A 20549-nucleotide genomic window follows, 5' to 3' on the forward strand; every position below is an offset into this window, starting at 1 on the left:
ATCCGTCTCGGATCAGTCTTTCTGTGTGCATCTGTTACATCCTTCTATCAAAAGAGAATCAAAAACCCTTGAAGAAAAAAAAATCTCCTTGGATATCGCTAAGAAAATCTTGTGGGTAGTATATTACAGGGCATTTATTCTGCCGTGTGGCTGTGAAAGTGTTTAGTATCTTATACTGAATACATGGACTATGTAAACAACCTTGAAGTGTTCAGAAGACTGGGACTTTGTTGCACAAGGACTCTGCTTCTGGGTGCAAGTTAGGGCCTAGACATGCATGTTGAATGGCTTTTACCTTTAAAATACACAATTAAATAAAAAGTTATTTTTTCTGTAATAAAATAATGAAAAATATATCTTGAAGTGTTCTGCTGAAGTATAAAATCTCTTTTTGGAGAGAGAAGTTGGAAAAGAATCTTTGAAATATGGTTAATAACTACTGAAAAAAAATGCTTTTAGTTGTGGGGTTTTTATACCTTCTTATACTGCTCACCATATGAAGGTACATTTTTTCACATGATCACACAAAATAGCACTAATTCCCTTAATTTCCTTCTTCCTGTTCCTCCTTACAGACTTTAGTTTCTCAGTTATGGAAACTTAAGACACTATTCTTCTGCCTTTATTTAGCCCAGAAACTGGTATGGCAGACAGCATTGATTTGTCAGAAGACTGACCTGAGTAACGCTGGGAGGGGAGAAAAAGGAGAGAGCGGGGAAAGAAAAAAAAAAGGCATTCTTTGGGTCATGAGGTAGAGATTTTCTTAATTCTTCTCTTTTGAGGCTTTCAACATTTGCTTTACATAAAGTTTGCAAGAGTTCTGGATGTGTTTGTTAAGCATTCAATAGATAAAGGTTATGAAAGGAGAATCTTTTTAAGAAATAACAACTCTTAGTAATTCCCAAGCCTTACCGAAAAGGCTTTGGTATCTTCTTGCAGCATTGAATTTGCAGCTCTCAGGGATGTAGATACTCAACTTTCTTGAACATATGAAAATGTATGTTTCTATTCCATTGTGTGAAGAGAATCAAACTGTTACTTAGATTGTATGGACTTTGTTCTCTTTGTCCTCAGAATTTCAGTAGGTTGTTTCTGAAACAGATACTGGTCGCTACATTTCCCCACTTAAGTTCTGTCCTGCAAACTGCTGTAGTCCTTCTAGTCCTTTTCCCTTCCACTGATCATTAAGTTCTCTGAAGACTTCTTTTTTTGTAGGATTTCTTGCCCCTCTTTTTCTTTTCTTCTATCCCCACCTTCTCTGCTGTTTGTGTGTTTTACACAAATGAGGGCTTGAGTCTTCTAAGGAGTTGTCTCCTTCTGGGAGCCAAGTGTAGACAAATGAAAGCAAAATGTCTGCATTTTTTCTGTTTGGTACCTAAATAATAATTTGTCTCTAGAATCCAGTAAAGTTTCTGTTAAATTGTATATGAGCCAAGGAGGAAGGATGGTAATCTGGTGACTTGGGGTTATGTACCTAAACCAGAGCACGTGAGTCAAGAGAGACCTAGAAATGCTTGAGGAATGGGTCAGCAGAAACATTTTGAAGATTGATGTGGAGACGTGCAGAGTTTTCCATTTGCGGGTGTGGCTTCAGGGATTTGTACAAGCTGCGAAGTGACTGGCTGCACTGAAGAGGACCTGAGAGTTACAGGGAATGAAGTTAAATATGAACCAACATGCTCTCCTTGTAAATAAGGTGAACTGCATCTTGGGTGAAATTAGGAGGAGCATCCCAAGCAGATTCAACTATGATTTTTTTTTTTTTTTTTCTAAGAAAGATTAGTGTTAGTTCAGCAGGTCTTGATATAATAACCAGCTGCAGAATATCTTGATATTTAGGATTATCAGGGATTAGAGACTTTTTTTTGCTTTTAATCTACCTTTCCTTTGTTGTTTCTTAGTATTTGCCATGTTATGTGATTTAAAAGTTAGACCTAAAGTTTTGTTTCCTGACAAAATGGTAGATCCAAGGTATGGTAACATCAATAATCATGTCAGCATGAAAACCAAGTTGGAGGTATTTCATCATCATTATCAGTGAACGGTTTGGGTTGGAAGGGACTTTAAAGATCACCCACTCCCAGCCCCCCTGCCCCGGGCAGGGCCCCCTTCCCCCAGCCCAGGGGGCTCCCAGCCCCGTCCAACCTGGCCTTGAACCCTTCCAGGGAGGGGGCAGCCACAGCTGCTCTGGGCACCCTGGGCCAGCGCCTCACCCCCCGCACAGGGAAGGATTTCTTCCCTAGATCTAATCTAAATCTGCCCTCTTTCAGTTTAAAACCATTACCCCCTGTCCTATCCCCACACCCCCTGATCCAGAGTCCCTCCCCACCTTTCCTGTCCCCCCTTTAAGCCCTGGGAGGCCGCTCGAAGGGCTCCCCGGAGCCTTCTCTTCTCCAGGCTGAACCCCCCCAACTCTCTCAGCCCGGCCTCCCAGGGGAGCTGCTCCAGCCCCCCGAGCATCTTTGTGGCCTCCTCTGGCCCCACTCAATTAAGATGATTAGTTGCTAGTATCCTAGTGACTCAGTAAAAGACAGTCTGGGTTATAATCTAAACATAGTTCTTGACAAATGGTAGTCACCATTCTAGATATGGGAATATATTGGTAGTTTAAAGGGAGGAGGAACAGTGTTTTAGTATTAAGATATTGCGAGTAAACTTACAGCAGAACTATCAACTCAGTAATACAGGAATCATGGCAGTGAGCAAATCCTACGCATCTTCTAGCCGAGGTTTAGGTGCAGTCTGCTAAACATCCTCTTACTGCAATTGGTTGTATCCGTGTTTGTTTTGAAGTACACCTCAAGAAACTTGCTGTACAAGTTGCTTTTGTGAGGTACAGAAAGGAAATCATTCTAGGCTGTTTTACTTGTGAAAGCAGTTTTCTCTACTGTGGCAAAAGTGGCAAAGCAGGACCTGTCTGAGTCCTGTGAACTGAAGTATTTTGACTTTTTTATGATGTATGGAAGCATCTATCTTCTGTAAGTATGTCTGCTTCGGATTGAGTCAAGGGTTTAGTTTGAGCATAAAATAAGGAATGTTTGAGACTTAATGAGTAGGTATTTGTTCAACAGTAGAAATCCAAAATTTGAAGGAAGTGTAACTTTCGTGCAGCTGAGTAGACTCAGCTGTTTCAGATTGTCCCCCAGGCTCTGTAACATAAGGCTTTTGAACTGGCTGTTTGAAGTGTTTTCCCTGATTCTCTAAAAGCCTGTTCTGCCTTGGGCTTTTAGATGTCTTCAGTTGTCTGTATGCTTTCTCTACTATTTCAGAGGCTCTTGGGCATAGTGTGTTTGTATGTAAAACTTCAGAGGTGTAGGGCTTTTGTGAATTAAATACCAGCACTCTTCCTTTTCCTGCAGAGAATAAACCCTTTGAAATAAAAACTGCATCACATATTGCCAGATCTTGCTCACTGTAAAGTGAAATATGATAGTTTTCGTGATAGATGTTAGAAATGTTACATGTTCTATCCTTACAGACTCCATATTGTGTGTGTATGTGTTTGGGTTGTGTTAAAAAGGTTTGAACTTCGTGGTGAAACTGGACATAATGAAAGCACAGAACTGAAGTCAAAGGGGGGAAAAATACTTCGGCATTTTTAGGTCCCTGATCATGCCTGTGTAGTAGATTCTGGGCTGTGTATGAAACAAATCTTTGGAGCATCTTCAAATAAGAAGAGGTCATTTAACCTTTTGGGCGGAGTTAGTTATTTTGACTTACCTAATGCTTAATTTAAGTATCTGTTTCTGTGTTTTTGATGAAGATGTAGGAGATTTTTATATTATTTTAGTTTTTACTTTTTATATTGGAATAGAATGACTAGAATAGAGAAAGCTGCCAAATCCTTGCCCCCCGCTTTGCATGGTCAGAATTTAAAACCCATTTCTAGGAAAGATTTGTTCACAAATAGAATGCAATAGAGAATGGATGCTAATGTGTATTGGGAGTAGAGCAGTAGAGCCCCAGGGAAATCTGCTTACTGCAGAGAGAGGTAATGTCCAATGCAAACTTTCCTTGTCACTGAGGTATATGCTGTTTTTACAAAAAAGTGATGTTCTGTTAAGGCAGTTCAAAGTCAAGAATGGTCACAGAGTGGCTTTGAAGATGAGAATATATCTTCTGACTAGTTTTATATTTCTGCTTAATACAGCCATTATCTTTCATAAGTAGAGAGAAAGATACCTTGTAGTTATAGAACTATAAAGACCCATAGCATTCTTTCTGGACCAGATTTTTTTAGATATAACACTTCTTTTGATGAAGCAGCTTTAAGTGTCTGAAATCTATGTTCTAAAAAAGAACTGTTAATACAAAAGTACTCGTGAAATTATTTGATGTTTTTGAATGTCTCACACAGAGGTACAATTTTCAGGCTTCAGGTTATCTTGTTTTGTAAATCTGATTTAAATATTTTTCTAGTACAATAGGAAATTGAAATACAAATTCAAGGAATTGGTAAAAATAATATATTTACTAGATCTGCAAATTGGTATAGCTTTTTCTTTTTCATAATTTTTCTGTGTTTTCAGAGTTGAATTATCTAAGGTACTGTGAAGGAAACATCAATTTTTTCTTAAGAAAAATGACATCTGCATAGAGCAGAAGCAAAGTCACCTCTGCTGTGAGAGTTTAATTGACAGACACGCAAATTAGTTTCAGCAGATTTCAAGTGTATCTTCAGAAAAATGTGGTGGAAGCTTGCTCCTGCTAGTGCTGTTTTTGCAGCATTTTTAGTAATGTAAGTTTCCAATACTTCTAGATTATTAGCATGTCTGCTTCAGTGAATGAAGTGAGGGAGATTTAGAGACACTAATTGAAAACTAATTTTTTACTCAGGTTCATTTCCTGTTTAAAAAAAAGAATTATTTTGGGAGTACCTAATTCAGTTTAAAAAGTTAATTTAAGATTATATGGTTTGCAAAAATGAAGAATCCTTTTCTTGTGTAACCCTGTACGTGATGATTTTATGTGTTCAAGAAATGCCTGTGTTGAACAGTATCTTACTCTTTTCGGCCCTCAATGAGGATGACTGGCTCTATTCCTGTGTAACAGAGAAATTATATGTGCACCTGCATGTTCGTTTCATCTTTCTTTTCTAAAACATGAAAAACATTGCTGAAGATGGCAAAAATAGACCATTTATGTCTGGAATATATCCTTCCCTATAATTGTTTTGCACTGGGAAGAGGTAGGATTCCCAGGTAAGGAGAAGGACTGGATGATGAGGCCAAGAAAGAATTTTTATGAAAATAGTGTGAATGTTTCAGGAAGGGGAAGCCACAGAAGGATCCACTGCTGATCTCCTGAGCAGAGATGCACATTCATCCAAAGGACGAAAGAAAGGAGAATTTTTTTGAATTCTGTTGGTAGTCTGTAAAAGAGGGAAAGGAATAACATTAAATTGTATTTGGTCTGATCGTTGTTTTTTTGTTTTTTTTTTTTTTTTTTTTTTGTTTTGTTTTGTTTTTCCAGAACAGGTGTGTTTATTCAGGTGTGCTTACAGATTTCTTAATATTCAAAAAAAAAAAAAAAAAAAAAAGAATTTTTTGAGATGACTATTTACAATGGGAGTTTTGAATTTAGAGGAAACGTTTCTAAGGAAATTAAGTGGTATCTCTACCTTGTAGGTGTAAACGTGCTTGTCTTATCAAAGAAAGATGACATTTGCTATTAATGTATTGAACAATAAACTTGTTATGCTCACTTTGTGTTGTGGTGTTCTTGTCTTATACTTCTGCCTCAGAAAGCTGAGGTGGTTCTTCTCTAATCGTGTTTTTTTTCACTGAATGTCCTGAACCATGTTTTGGACTCCCATGTGCTATTGCAGTGGAAGTAATTACTGTTAATTTTCACTTTCTGTTACACTGTAAAAGTGCTTGCTTTAAAGCCTACATATACTTTAACTGCCCAGTAAGCATTTAAAGAAGCAATATGAAGATGCACTCAGGAAATCTTTAGCACTTGTTTGCCTTTGCTGCTTTATCCATTTCAGGGGTATGTCTTAAGCTGCAGTATGTTCTGTTGTAGTGGGCAGCGTAGGGTTTGCGAAGTAACTGGCTGCTTGCACTCCCCAGGAGAATAGCCTTCTGTTCGGCCATTTGGAAACATGCTTTTCTTTTGATGTATTCAGGTTATTACTCAGAGTACTGCACCTAGGTTGTTTTCACTTCTAGTGAACAATAATTATTAAATATAGGCAAGCATGTTTTAGTTACCAGTTATTGCACTTCATTAATGGTGATCTTTTTGGGTAAACCATATAAATTTTGTCAAGATTACACATAAATCAGATTTTTTTTTTTCTTTCAGTATTGAACTGTCTATAAGAAGTGACAGATTTCATATAAGCCATGACTCTCTTTCTCTAAGCTTTACCTGATAAATCAGTGTAAAAGGATGCTTTGGTGTTTTTATTTTGGTTGGAGTAGCCTAATTTGTTTCATCTTGATGTCCTCAAGTTATGTGTGAATCACTGCAATGGCATGATTTTGGGCAGCAAAGTCCAAATCTGTCAATTTTCAAAACTTAATGTAAGATTCATTTTGCTATTAAAGAAACAGCTATAGCCAAATAAGTAAATAACTGTGTTACTAAATGAATGCTGGTGTTATCTTCATAGCCTTATCTGAGTAAATGAAGTAAGTGGTAACCATTTTCTTTAATGGGCTAATTCTGTATGTGACTTTTGTTTTTAAAAAGCAAACAAATCCATCTCTCTTGTGACACAGTGCTGTCCTGGGTATAAGGTCATCCTCTTGGTTTTTTTCTTTTTTTTTTTTTTTTTTTTTTCCCCCCCATTTTTAACTCCATTCTGTAATGTCCTTCTGATTACTGGATAGCATTAGCAAACCTACCATCCTTATAAAAGGCTTGCTCTGTTGCAGGTGTATTTGTTGACAGTTAAGGAACAGTGATGGACATCTTGGGTGCTATCACAAGCTCCTTGAGTTCTGTTGTGCAGTTTCATTTGCCCAGTTCTCTCTCAATTAAATTATTTTAAATTTCTCTCTTCTCTTTTTAACCTGTGTCTATTTGTCAGGTTTCTCATTCACTCTTTCTTAACTGACCTTGTTCCTCAGTGGTTTTGCTTCTACAGTTACTCCTACTCTTACTGGGTTTCTTGTAGCTACCTTATCTTTCGAGGGTTTTTTTATCCATTTGGTCCTAATCCTGCCTTCAGTTTCATGCTGGGTGTGCCTTCACTTCTCAATTTGATTGCATTTTCCAGGCTTTCTTTTGTCAGATGAAAAGCAGGCCCAGTTACTTACCTTCCAGTGTTTCTAGATGGCCCTATCTTTGCTCAGTGAATTCATTGTATATTCTTTGTATATCCCCAAATGTGTGAAAACTAGTCAGCTTTGAAGGAGTATATGTGAGGACAGAAAGGAGGAAACTGACTGAGAGCCTCTGAAGAGTCATCTTTCTGTTGCAAACAATAAGGATGCCTGAAAGAATGGCATACAAAAATTAAATTCACAGTTCAAATTGTGGTAAGAGTATAATGATCTAGAGGAGAATAGCAATTAATTGGTAGTGTTATTATCCAGAAACAATAAAATAAGAGCTAACCTATGCTTGATGTTGGAAAAATCTTTCTGTTGCTTCTAATTCTGTGCATTGAGGAAAAAGTAAAGTCTTCCATTTAAACCCTTGTTGATGGACTCTAAAATAACAACAAATTTTGGTACTTTGCTTAAAATAGGAAATTGGATGATACTACTCTGGATTACCCATTGACCTCTAAGATTTGTTTGCATGTTTCTACTTACGCTGCTGATACAACAGGAGCGTTAGCTGTAGACACACTGAATTCAGACACTTTTCGTTGATATAAAATGTCTAAAGGAGATTCTGTTGAGGCATTGGCTTGTCCCAGCAAAAGACAAAGTAGGATACTGGTAACGCCAAACTTGAATGGGTATATTTGTCAGACTTGAGTGGAGCCTGCCCCAAAACCCCCTTCACTTCTAAAGCTCCTTTGGAAACTTCACTCGGTGTGTATATACACACATCTATATTCATATCCACATACTCTGTAGGTCTAGTCATATATGTATGTATGACATAAGCAAACAGGACTTGGGCATAAAGATATTATGTGGATAAAAGCATGATATTTGAGGCATTATTCGAATAAAATTATGAGCAGCTGGGTAAACAAAAATCTTTGCAATGTTTGTAACTACAGGTAGGGGGCTTTTTGTGATAGGCAAAAAGAAACAGTTTAGAACATAAACCCTTTGTTTTCCTAATCCTGTGTCATCTCCCTTGTCATGTTGTTGTAGTTGTGATGTCATGTACTGTCTTGTCATAATCATGAACTTGGAAGGGTCTGTAGGCACAAGAGGTGTAATTAACATGTTTATGCCTTTGGTCACCTTTTAAACAGTAGTTCTTGTTGATGTTGATTGCATGTTAAGTGAATGTTGTTTATGCTAATTAAGCTGGATGCTGCTTGCAATAGTTTTAGGCATGTCCAATCTAAACTGATCCATATCATAGCTACCGCTTTGTTTACCTAAGTTAGTAATTGAAAAATTTTCTGAAAGCTGAGAATAAATTATTAATTAACTTGTTGCTTTGGAGTGTTTCTCTAAAAAGGCTTTTTTATGTAGTGTTTTCTTGCACACGTATCTGATCAAAGTGGTTTTGGAAGCCCCAGGATGTATCTTTGTCTACACTCTTGGTCTTGGTTCTTGAAATGTAATTTTGCATTGCTTAGAAGACAGTACAGATGTGTAGCTTTGAAAAAATATCTTTTTCCCTCTGGCTTAAAGCACTATTTGGTATAGAGGTGTATATCTTTAGACAAGAGATTAGTAGTGGAAATCTTCTTTAGGTTGTTGGGGTGATTTTTTTTTTTTTTTCCCCTAAATAATGAATAAGCTTTAAAACTACATTGAAAAGACTTTATTAATGGACTTGCATGTTTAATGCCAGCTTGCTTTGCTTGTTTGAGAAAGCTGCTTTCTCTTTTTTGATACAAAAGCACTACTATCCTTTTAATTTCAACTTTGAGATTTAACACCTGAAATTTTCTGTATAATGGTTAGCTACATTCTGATAAATTGCAGGAGAATGTGAGATAGTGTTAGGGTTACTTGACATACTTCCTGCATGAGGAAGTTTTGATACCTTTTTTGCTGTTTCAGATGACCTTTATGCTGTAGTAATTGTGGTGTTACAGATGTGGCAGAATTTGGGGGTAGACATGGTGTTATATTAGACCACCTGGTATTGGGCAGCTTTCAGGCAAATGAGCCTTTCAGCTGCAAGACGAAAGTTTATTTATTTGAAGGTGGTCTCTCTTTCCAGTTGCACAAGTTGGTCTTATAAAAGATCGCTATGTCTTAAATTTCCTTACCTCATTTAAGGAAACATGCTATTTTAGTTTGGACTTGAAATCTGAATGGAGAATAGTTGCAATGGCTTTAGTTGTTTTTTTCCCCCTGTATGTTAGAGTTGTTGGTGTAGCTAAGAGCCAGGTGTCACCAATGGCTGGTTTTACAGCTGCCCTGACACATTTGGTTAGTGGTGGAAAGGAGTGTGTGATTTACAGGGTTTGCAAAGCCTGTGAAGGTAAATCCCTGCCCTGGGCCAACAAGCTGATATTGAAAGGACAACCTGCTCCTTGTAGTTATAAAGAACCTCTTAAATGAAATCAAACTGTGCACTACTTTTAAACCCTCTTTTATGTCTAGCATTGCTATCTTAGCTTTATTTTGCTGTTTATCAAATGGAAACATTTTTCAATTATTGGGATCAAAAAAAGCAAGATAAAATTTTAAGACTGACAGTTGAAACAACTTTCCAGCTCTTTCAAAATGAGGATACAATTATTTTAACTAAACAGGAAAGTACATTAATGAATTTACATACAGATTATTTCTACTTTTTTTAAAAAATTATACTAGTTTTATTTCCATTCTTTTTGTTAAATTCACTTTAACTGTGTAAACACCTCAGCCTTCATGGAAAGGAGGGTTTTCTCAGCCTTTTTGCATTCTCTTGCTGACACTGCTAGTTCATTTTGCTTAAGGTTTTTTTTTTTTTTTTTTTTTCAAACTATGAGTGCAGGATGGGGGGCAGAGTACAAGTTGAAAATTACGTTTGAGCTTTCACTAGTTCAGAGTGTGTCACTGCTTAGTCGAAGTTAGTATATACTTTAAAGACAGTGTATATTGTACTTCTCATCTGTGAAGAGGTTGCTGTGATCTCATCATTTAAGTATTTTACAGACTGAAAAATTAGGTTTGAGTCATTTCCCTCTTAGAAAAAACTGCCCCTCACACTTTCTTAACTCAGTGGGTCTTGTTGGGGGGAAGTGATATTTGGTTACATTTATCAAATCTTGATAAATATGTAATCCATTTATTTTGCAATAATGGAATTGAAAATATGCCTACAGGTAGAATGTGATCTGTAGTATATTTACTAGAAATTATATGAAGGGAATGTAATTTTATTTTAAGGTCATTGACTAAGGTTTTGAGGCACCCTTTAAAACTTCTTTCCTTGTTAGTAGTTAAATTAATTTGTAGCTAATGTGGTGTTTTCTATTGTATATTGAACCTGAAATATCTGTTGAAGGGTCTTACCGTTTCTTACTGAGGACATTCTTTTCCCACACAGTTCTAGTTTGGGGATGGTAATGCAAACTTCATAAGGATCTTCTTCAATACAAAATTCTTCTTGATAGAGCACCAAGTACTTAACCACTTTAATGTCAGTGTTACATGATGCAGAGGAAGAATTGTAATTGTTCAGAGGAACCTCCAAATATTTCTTCCCCATAAACAGTGCTTTATGAAGTTGTTATACATATTTGTAAACTTAAGTTAGTGGTGATACTAATGTGGGATTTCTGTCATTATTATGTAGTAACCTAGTGTTTCACTTTTTGCAGTCTTTCAGAAACAAGATAGCCATGGCCACAGAAATTGGCTCCCCGCCCCGATTTTTCCATATGCCGAGGTTCCAGCACCAGGCGCCTCGGCAGTTATTCTACAAAAGACCTGATTTTGCACAGCAGCAAGCAATGCAACAGCTTACTTTTGATGGAAAGCGGATGAGAAAAGCTGTGAACAGAAAGACCATAGACTACAATCCCTCTGTAATTAAATATTTAGAGGTTAGTTAATTTTCTGGTTTTGTTTAAAAAACTTATTTCTTTCCTGAAACTTCTGGTTGTGCTTCTCAGAGTCCATAGAACAGTCTGGAATACTGGGAGATCTACTGCTGCACTTTCAAACTAAATGACATATGTTTGTAAATTTGGTATAATATGAATACAAAGAGGTTTGATCCTTGATAGTAAAACTGCATATATAGATAGCTGACGCTGTAGTTCGTGGAAACACCAAGTTTTACATTCTGTCTCAGAATTCCAACTTGGAATGCAATTGAGTATCTTGTGTGATGTTCCAACTTCTCAGTGAACATAAAAACTCATTGTAAATAATGTAATTGTTCTTATTTTTGTTTCGAAATAGGAAATTCCCAAATTGGTAAATAAACCATTATCCCTTCTCTCCCAAAACTAGGACACCATAAAAATGTTTTCTAATTGTTTTACTAAATAGCACTGCAGCTTGCAGTGGTGTCTGAAAGTCCCTTTCTGTACAGTTAAAAGAACAACTAAAATGAAGTTTTGTTGAATAAATGTTTCTGTAAAAATGCTTATTTAACTTTCCCGATGGGGTGGTATTCATTTCTTAAGAAATACAATTTTATGTTCAAGGTTTATTGTTTAAGTACTGGATGTTAGCTCAGCAAAAATAGAATCAAATTTGTAAATACAAGAATTGTTGGAATCTCAACAGCAACATTGCAAAAACATGATGAAATTAATTTGATCTTCTGTGGCCAGTGCATGGTTATAGCTTGTAGGGGTCAACAGCTGGAAAGTTTTCTTAAATTTAAGTTATCTTCTAAGATCTATTTAAACTCTGAACACTTAAAGCACATTCTTACATTTTAGGAACGCCCCCAGAAAGATTCAATTACTAGTAGACTAATTCTAAAAAATAATTTCAGTAGTTCAGGAACGTTTCATGTTTACTGTTTCCCAAACAAGCACCCTCAAATTTCTGTTTATTAAAACAAACAAACCAACACCCCCCCACCACCACTCCCCCCCACCCCCGAAAACAAAACAATCAGATCTCTCTTGTTTTGGACACTTACACAAAATAAAGATATACCAGAATTCCATTTCAGTCCCACCTTCAATACTACTGATTTAATTTTATGTGGTTCTATAAAAAATGAGAAGAGTGAGTTGTGTGTAATTTGCTCTTGCCTTAAGAAATTCTAGCAAGCTGTATTAGTGTATGCTGGCAGTGTTTTACCTAGGTTTTTAGGTTAGTTTTCTAATACGTACACAGATCCAAACTAGTAAAGTCTGCAGCATGAAGCTGAAATAACTCAGGTAAAGTGTTTTTGAAAAGTTATTTGACAGCTCACAAAATTTAACTTAATGAAGGCATTTTCATCCCTTGCTCTTCCAAATTTTATCCATTTGAATAAAGTGTTATCTTTATGCTTCAGCTGCAGAAGCTTCCTTTCTAGCCCTTCTCACAATGGGGGATTTCATTTAGAGTTCATTGGCATAGCTCCTAATGGTGCAAATGCTTATCCTGAGTGTAAAGTTTTTGAAATGATTGAACGTGCTTCTTGTAGAGTATCTATTAGCCTGGGCAGCAAAGTACCAATCATCTTTGTTACAATAATGTGGCTTATTACATAGGACTACTCCTTTCATATTGTTATGCTTCAATTTTAAATGAGCTGCTTTAGCATGATGAAATTAAGACTTCAAACATTCTTGAATCTTTTGCTTATGCTGTACAAATTCTACAAGTTTCCTGAGACCAAAGTCTTTTAACTGAATTTGTTCTAAAATCCTTGGAGTGCTTTGGAATTTCCCTAACAGACTATCAAGGTGTTCTTTATTTTCTGTTGTTTAACAGTGAGTGGTGGTACAAACCACGAACGAATAAAGAGTTGGTTTTTTCTTTCCAGAATAGAGTATGGCAGAGAGACCAGCGCGATATGCGAGCAATCCAGCCTGATGCGGGATATTATAATGATGTAAGTATAATCTTTCTATTCCCCAACGGAGTTCTTTCTGTAGATAAAATTTGTCCAGAAAATGAGAAGGATTCTGCCTGTCAGCAGAGGTTATCTTTTTGTCCACAAGAGGCCTTAAAGATATGAAGGGTATCTTCACTCTACATTATCTTGTTCTGTTGGAATCCATGTCCACAAAGAGAACATGAAGTAGGGTAGCCTATTGATTTGTGAACATAAGAACTCTCATAATGCACTGAGCTTGCAAAGCTGTTCTTGAAGATGCTGGTTCTGGATGTTTGAGGTGGTAAATCATGTAGATTTTTGAACACTTCTATTGACTGACATATGATAATATCCCTGCAAATGAAAAACTTGCTTTTCCAGAAGTGAGTGTTCAGATTGTATGCTTTTCTTGCAGTTTCTAGTTAGAAATGTCATTACTGAATCTTTTGTTTCTTCTCTCATAGTTGGTCCCTCCTATAGGAATGCTGAACAACCCTATGAATGCTGTAACAACAAAATTTGTTCGGACATCTACTAATAAAGTAAAATGTCCAGTGTTTGTTGTCAGGGTAAGTATAGTATTGGATTTACTTAGTTGTATTGTCTTAATTTAAATTCAAGTGATATTCTTAACTGAAGAAAGAAACAAGATAACGGTTTCCAAATAAAGCTAGCATATAGAATGTATGGACTTTTTCTGTGTCTAGTCTTTCTGTGGAGGGTTCTAGGAAATTAAATGGTAAGGTCTGAGTACAAAATAATTCTTACTCTTTTTTCTTTTTTTTCCTTCATTTGAAAGGACTAATGACTTGCAGAAAAAAAGGCAATTCAGTCTCTGCACTGTTTGATGCTTATAGCATCTTTTAACAACTTTTCCATGTTGTCAGCAGTATTATTTAGTATGGATACTATCTGCTAGAAATAAGCTGTTTCTTCTCTACCACTAGATTTTTTTTAATTGCTTTTACAGTGGGCTTTGTCCCGTTGTTACAAAAGTCAAAAGCCCTCTGGCACAGTTCTGCATTTTGTCTGTCTTGCATCCTCTAGAAAGTAATTTAATAAATTTCAGTTCTGCAGATTCTCTGGAAGAAGCTTATGACTTATTTGAAGGATTGTGAAGAAATATTTGAATGTTATATTTGCACAGTTTAGTTAAATTTTTCTTTTGCAGTGGACTCCTGAGGGGAGACGCTTGGTCACTGGTGCATCTAGTGGAGAGTTCACTTTATGGAATGGACTGACTTTCAATTTTGAAACGATATTGCAGGTAAATTCATGTATCAGAATTTCGGTATATATCGTTGAGGTCTCAGAGCATGTTTTAGGAACACCTCTTCACCCTGGTCATGATGGGTCTGTGGTCTTAAGTGCTGTAATGGGAGCCTTAAAGGCCTTTTATGGTTTTTTTTCTGCTCTGACTGCATGTCAGACTGTGGCTATAGGTAGTTCATTTAACGCTTCTCATTCCATCTCCATATTCTGTACTAACTGTTCTCAAGAACATACTGAGTATTTGTAATAATGAAGAAACACTCTGGAAACAACATGCAAATACTCTTCATTTATTATTTAGAAGACATTGTATACAGAATGAGGGAATTTTGGTTTGGCTTGGTTTTGTTTTGTTTTTTCCCACAATAACATCTTGATTCTGATTAGATCATCATTGTTTTAATTTCTTTGTTGCAGCTGTTAAGTAGGAGCTCTACTAACCTTTGTGTTTGTGTGGGTCAGATAGTTTTTGAACATGTTTGCTAGAAGTTTTGTTTCTGAATTTACAGGCTCACGACAGCCCTGTAAGGGCTATGACTTGGTCACACAATGATATGTGGATGCTGACAGCAGACCACGGGGGATATGTGAAATACTGGCAGTCCAACATGAACAACGTCAAGATGTTCCAGGCACATAAGGAGGCGATTAGAGAGGCCAGGTTTATACACAATATACCATTTTCTGTAGTACCTATTGCCATGATTAGACTGTTCTCTAAGTGTATTCTGGGTGCAGAAATGCATGGGTTCTGTCAGATTCTGGGAAACTTCCTGCACCACATAAACACAATATTTTCTTTTGTTTCCACATTCTCACCGTTTTGCTGGCACCTTTCTGAACTAGTATTGTCCCAGTATCCGCCTCTGCAATATGTTAGAGATGTATTTGTCTGCCGCATTTTGCACTGGTATTCTTTTCATTTTTATATGGTGACAATGTGTATCAGTTATTCCTTTTTATACGCACTGTGTAAGACAACAATTTCATTCCAAATAAAGAATTCAGTCTTTAATAATCTAACTGAATAAAATATAAAGCCTTCAGAAATAAAACACCTGCATAGTTCTCACAAAATAATAAAACGCTAAATAAAGTGAAGAACTGCTTGGCTTGGTGAAGCCAAGACTTCCAGTAATACTAAATACCCACGCAGACTGCCACATACAGAAGTCTAATGTTAATACTGAATGGGTTCTTCAAGCCTGAAACTGTAAGCAAGCCATTGAAAAGAAGACTGTAGGACATTCTCTTGGTTCAGTGTTGATGCCTCAGTTGTGCAAATGTCTATTTATATAAAAAAATGGAATCTAAAGTGATACTATCAGTAAGATGTAAATGAAGGATGTTTCTAAAGCAAACCTGCACATAATCTTTAGTAAGATATGGAGATGTTTTTAAAGTAAGCCCGAAGAGAAGCTGCAGATCCAAAATGAAGCTAAAGCAGTGTTTCTTCGGGTTCAGGTGCTAGCCCTTGATGATAAAGGTTCACTGCCACAAAACCACTTTCCACTAAAGTCACCATTTTTCTTTGGTAGGGTACAGCATTTTCTGCCAGAGCTTGGTTATGAGAAGTGCTTACATTGGATTCAGTTACTGTCTGACTAGCATAGCCATACACTGAATTTCTCTACTATTTTAAGCCCTTTCCTGATCATAAAGATCTAGGATTTCACGAGGGCTCCCTCATGGTCTTTCACTGCACCAGAAAGGAAGTGGGTGCCTGTCAGTTGCTGGAGATGCTCTGGCCCTAATCACATGGCTAAATTACTCCTTGCTTTTCCAGTGACTTCCATCAAGCGATACTGACTGCTCAATCTGGAAACTGCTTCTGTGTCTGTAGGATTCTTTTCAAGGTGTTGATGGGGTGTAATAAGAGGGGCTTTTTCCAAATTACTTTTACAATAAGTGGTACGCTTGTTTTATATACAATTTTTTTCAACAGTTAATCCAACTAGCATTTTCCTGTGACCAGCTTTCCCTTATTTTTGCTTCTCTGCTGCAAAGCACCTGTGGCTGAAGAGGAGTTTTTTCCTAAGAACTGTTCTCCTGTGCTTCTACGCAGTGTCACTTTCTTATGGTAATACCAAACATGAAAATCTAGGGTGACAGTTACCAAATCATACTGATGTTGCTTCTCATCCTGCAGAGAAGGTGCTACCGTGTGTAGTCATAGGTAGGAAGGTGCTAAGAATAAATTCCAGATTTTTTTCCTCGTTTGACAGGGGACTGCTATGCAATAGTAATCCTATGCTAAATTCATGTCTTGTGATGAAGTGTCATTTGGCAGGCACTGTATTCAGTCCCTATGTTCAAATGCATCCCTCTGTATAACACATTGCAGTATAATTTTGCCCTGTCTGAGAAGCATAGATAATCTGTTAAATGCTGACTTCTTTCCCCTGCTGTGTGTCTTCATGTAACAGTTTCTCACCCACGGATAATAAATTTGCTACATGCTCTGACGACGGCACTGTTAGAATCTGGGACTTTCTACGTTGCCATGAGGAGAGAATTCTTCGAGGTATGTGTACCAAAAGTACTGATTGGGGTATTTCAAGAGGGGGAAAAACCTTTTTTTAACTAGGTGTTCACAGTACAGAAGTACCAGCTTGTCTACATTTTTGTATTACATCCCTGTCTTAAATCCTCCAAACAAGTTTTTGTTTGGCTGCTGCTATAGGTGCCTTATAATATTCATATAGGCTGCAGTTCACAGTGGCATTACTCTGTTTACTGTCCACTTAAGCTCTAAACAATGGAGGTGCATATAAGGACATTTTTTCTACTGCTAATGTTATTAGAAACAGCTGTTTCTGGATCAGGAATACATCTATCTTTCTCCAAAGCTTAATCTTTGTGATCACTTTTACTTCAGAACACACATCTTCATGCAGAGGATTCCATTCTTTTCATGAGAGTGCCTTCCATTCTGATTTCTTCAGAGGCAAGGTAGTTACTTTTTCTCAGTTCTTAAGAGGAGAAGAGCATATAGATAAACAAGTAAATTTTGATCACATCATGCATAACACATGCAAATAATCCTAGCTTTGGTTCTGTAGTTTTCTGTCGAACATCTGTATATGCCAACTTCTCATGCCTTTCCACTGGCTTTGAGCTTTCTCCTTCTCTTGTTGCAATCTTACTGAGCAATAACAATAGCTTCTGACTACTATTCCTTTATTGCAGAAGATGTCAAAGATACATAATTGAATAGGAGAATGTGTTAAAGACTGCCATGAGATTGGGGGTTGTAGGCATGCAGATAAACTGCAAAGAAGGTATGCAATAAAAACATGGAATTTTAGTTTTAGGTGTGTGAGCTTGTTCCTAAACTAAGGATTTTTCTTTTTTGAAAATTATGCTTCCAACTTGGACTGGCATTATGTATTTTATGAAGTAGAGTTCTCCCTGTTTCTCTTGACTCTTAAGCTCTCTTCTTGTTTTACTAATGCATTACTTTTAAACAACACTACTTGACATTGGGCTCCAGTGTTCTTGCAACAATGATATTCTAACAATCTGTGCATAGACATTGTGGTAGATGTGTTCTTTGTAGGAGCTGGCAAGCAAATTTCTAGGCTTTATCATGTACACCTGTTATTCTGGAAGGACCAAGATTTGGGACTGTTTTGCTTGATGCTTTACAAAATAAATCATTCTGCACTGAACACATTGTATACCCTCCTCCAGGTTTGTACTCACTACTCATTTAAACTGTGTAGAGGAAATGGGGGTTGTCTCCGTGCAGAGTTGGAAAGATTATGAAAACCCTTCCAACTCTTCTACATTCTTTTAACTTTCTGCATAGAGTAGGAGTAAAACATTTAATTTAGGCCACAGAGAACAGAACTTGCATTACATTTCCTTCTGTTACCTTGTGCACTTGAACATGGTGATTGTGACTACATCTAAAATAGAATTATGCTTTAATTTATTATAGTTTATACATCTCAGTATACAATTCTTAGTTTGCAGAATGCCTCTATAAAGAATATCTGTGCTTCTGCTTATATGGTGTACCCACAATACACTTTCTCATTTAAGTAAGTTAGAAATATTTTGAAAACTTTAAATGTCTGGATAAAATAGGACATGGCAGATTATTCCTTGTTTCTGCTGTCAGATAGGAAAAAATAAAGGCAAAAGCAAACACACCACCAAAACATCCCCCAGAACAAAACAAAAATAATATCCAAAACACCCTGAGTTTGTTGGGGATAGGAGGATATTGCTGCAGAACATGCAAGCTTAATATAGTTTTGGTCCTTAGCACTACTGTTAAATATGATCAGAAGACATACTTGAAAGAGCTGTATGGGTAACATTTAGGTAGCTTTCCTCATGGAAAATACAAGCTTTCATTTTGTTATTTGGAGTTTAGAGTTTATGGCTTTAGGAAAGTGATCTTCAGCTTTTCGCATCTCTATATGCATTCTGTTTTTACATATTTAGGAGTGTGACCTGTAATACTTTACTTAGTTCAGCCTTCAAAATACCGTCAAAGCTCATGCCATTGCAAAGTTAGTGATCTGTAAATTAAAATTCTTGTGGCACTTCATTAAAAATATATTTAATTATATACAGAAAGTGTTTAGATCAAATACTGTGCTAAGGAATGTTTTTTATTTCCTACTTTCACAAACCATGCTTCAGTTATTCTGGTTTATATTGGTGCTGTGAAGTTGAAGGGATTCTATGGTTTAGTTTTAAATCCAAAGCTTCACTTAGTATGTTAAAGTATTCTTCAGGTTATCACACTTAATTATAAAAATCAAATGAAACTATAAATTTATGGTCAGATATGTTTATAAAAATGATCATCACTCACAGGGATACAATATCAATATATCATTATGCCTACTGATTTTTCAGTAGCAAATTAAGGAACATATTTTAAGAAATAGACTTGAGGACTTCTATGCTAAGGAATGTTTTTAACACAATTCTTTAAAGAACATTAAAAGTACTGGGATGAGCTTCGCTGACATACAAAGGACAAAATTCAGTAGACTTGTTACAGGTGCTTTTGTTTGCACTGGAATGAACTAAAATAATTTATTTCTATTATTTGATGAAATGGTTCTCTACTTAAAACCGGTCTGAAGGAACAATTCCAGTTTTATGTTTCAAGGAGGACTGGAAAAACAAATTGGAATTGGTCTCTTATATAGGTTGGCTTCTTAAGATTTTGTTGGAGTTCTTTCAGCAGTCTGTAGTAGGCTGCACCATTTTTTCAGTAGTTAAAGCTGTGAATACGTGGGCTGCGTGAGAAGCACTTACTGACTGTGTCCAGCTTCCTTTTAGTTTGTCAAAATGAAAATAAGCAGGACACCCTGTTTTGGTCTTCATACATAATGCCAGAAGTTCTGGATTTTTTTCTTTAATCTTGCTCAGAGTCCCTTTGCTGCCCAGCTTTTCACTACTCTATGTTGCTTTGCTGCTTTTTCTACCATTGTGGCTTTCCAGGGCATAGTAGGTGGAGTTTGGGTGTTTTGTTGAAGTATGTGCAAATTTCTCAGATTACTTTTTAATATCATAAAGAAATAAATAGGATAAACGTATTCCATTTCTTGGGGAACCATCTTTAAGTAATTAATCTTCAGGTGAAGTATCCTGGAAGAACTTGAAGGTGGGGGAAATGTCATTGTTATAATCACTTGTCTGCTTGCTTTCTCTCAGACCAATTTCTGCCTTTTCTCTTGAGCTAAAGGTGCTGTGCTCCTAATTCTGCACTTGGCAAATCTGCAATTTGGCCTATATTAATTTCTGTGACAATGGTAACAAGTACAGTTTAGTGCATTTGCTAAAATACACTGGTGGGAATAAGTGATGTTAAAATAAAAATGTTTGTGTTAAAATAACAAGACATGGAAAACAGTATACAGTACAGCAGTATGTTGTTTTCATGTCAATAATGCATTACTCTGAAAGGCGTTTCCGATAATGGCATTTATAAAAAACCACTATCAAGTCTTTAGTTTAAATAGTTGCAGTGAAGTTAATGCCAGGACTCATGTAAACAGTCTCCATTTCTGTAACAACATACACACTGATGGCTTTTAATAATGATAATTACATTTAGTGAAAAAAAATGTATGCAGTAAAAGCTTCATGTCCCTTTATTTCTATTGAGGAATTAATGTTATTGGTGATTTGACTGGTGGCTGTGAATCTCTGAGTATTAGGTCTGTGCTTAC

General features: G+C 36.5%; 1 protein-coding gene across 11 annotated transcripts in view; it reads left to right on the top strand.

Annotated features, from left to right (window-relative positions):
- Positions 1–20549, top strand: part of WDR33 (WD repeat domain 33) — a 72043-nt gene that overhangs the window by 7920 nt on the left and 43574 nt on the right. For all 11 annotated transcript variants that reach the window (XM_032990586.2, XM_042797997.1, XM_042797990.1 and 8 more), the window contains exons 2-7: positions 10907–11131; positions 13024–13092; positions 13542–13646; positions 14249–14344; positions 14859–15010; positions 16776–16873. In XM_032990586.2, coding sequence (XP_032846477.1) covers positions 10928–11131; positions 13024–13092; positions 13542–13646; positions 14249–14344; positions 14859–15010; positions 16776–16873 — 724 coding nt within the window. In that variant the 5' untranslated portion in view covers positions 10907–10927. The remainder of the gene's footprint in view (positions 1–10906; positions 11132–13023; positions 13093–13541; positions 13647–14248; positions 14345–14858; positions 15011–16775; positions 16874–20549) is intronic.

Source organism: Tyto alba, unplaced genomic scaffold (assembly GCF_018691265.1).
Source record: "Tyto alba isolate M040663 unplaced genomic scaffold, T.alba_DEE_v4.0 Super-Scaffold_10, whole genome shotgun sequence".
In the NCBI taxonomy this organism is placed as follows: Eukaryota; Metazoa; Chordata; class Aves; order Strigiformes; family Tytonidae; genus Tyto; species Tyto alba.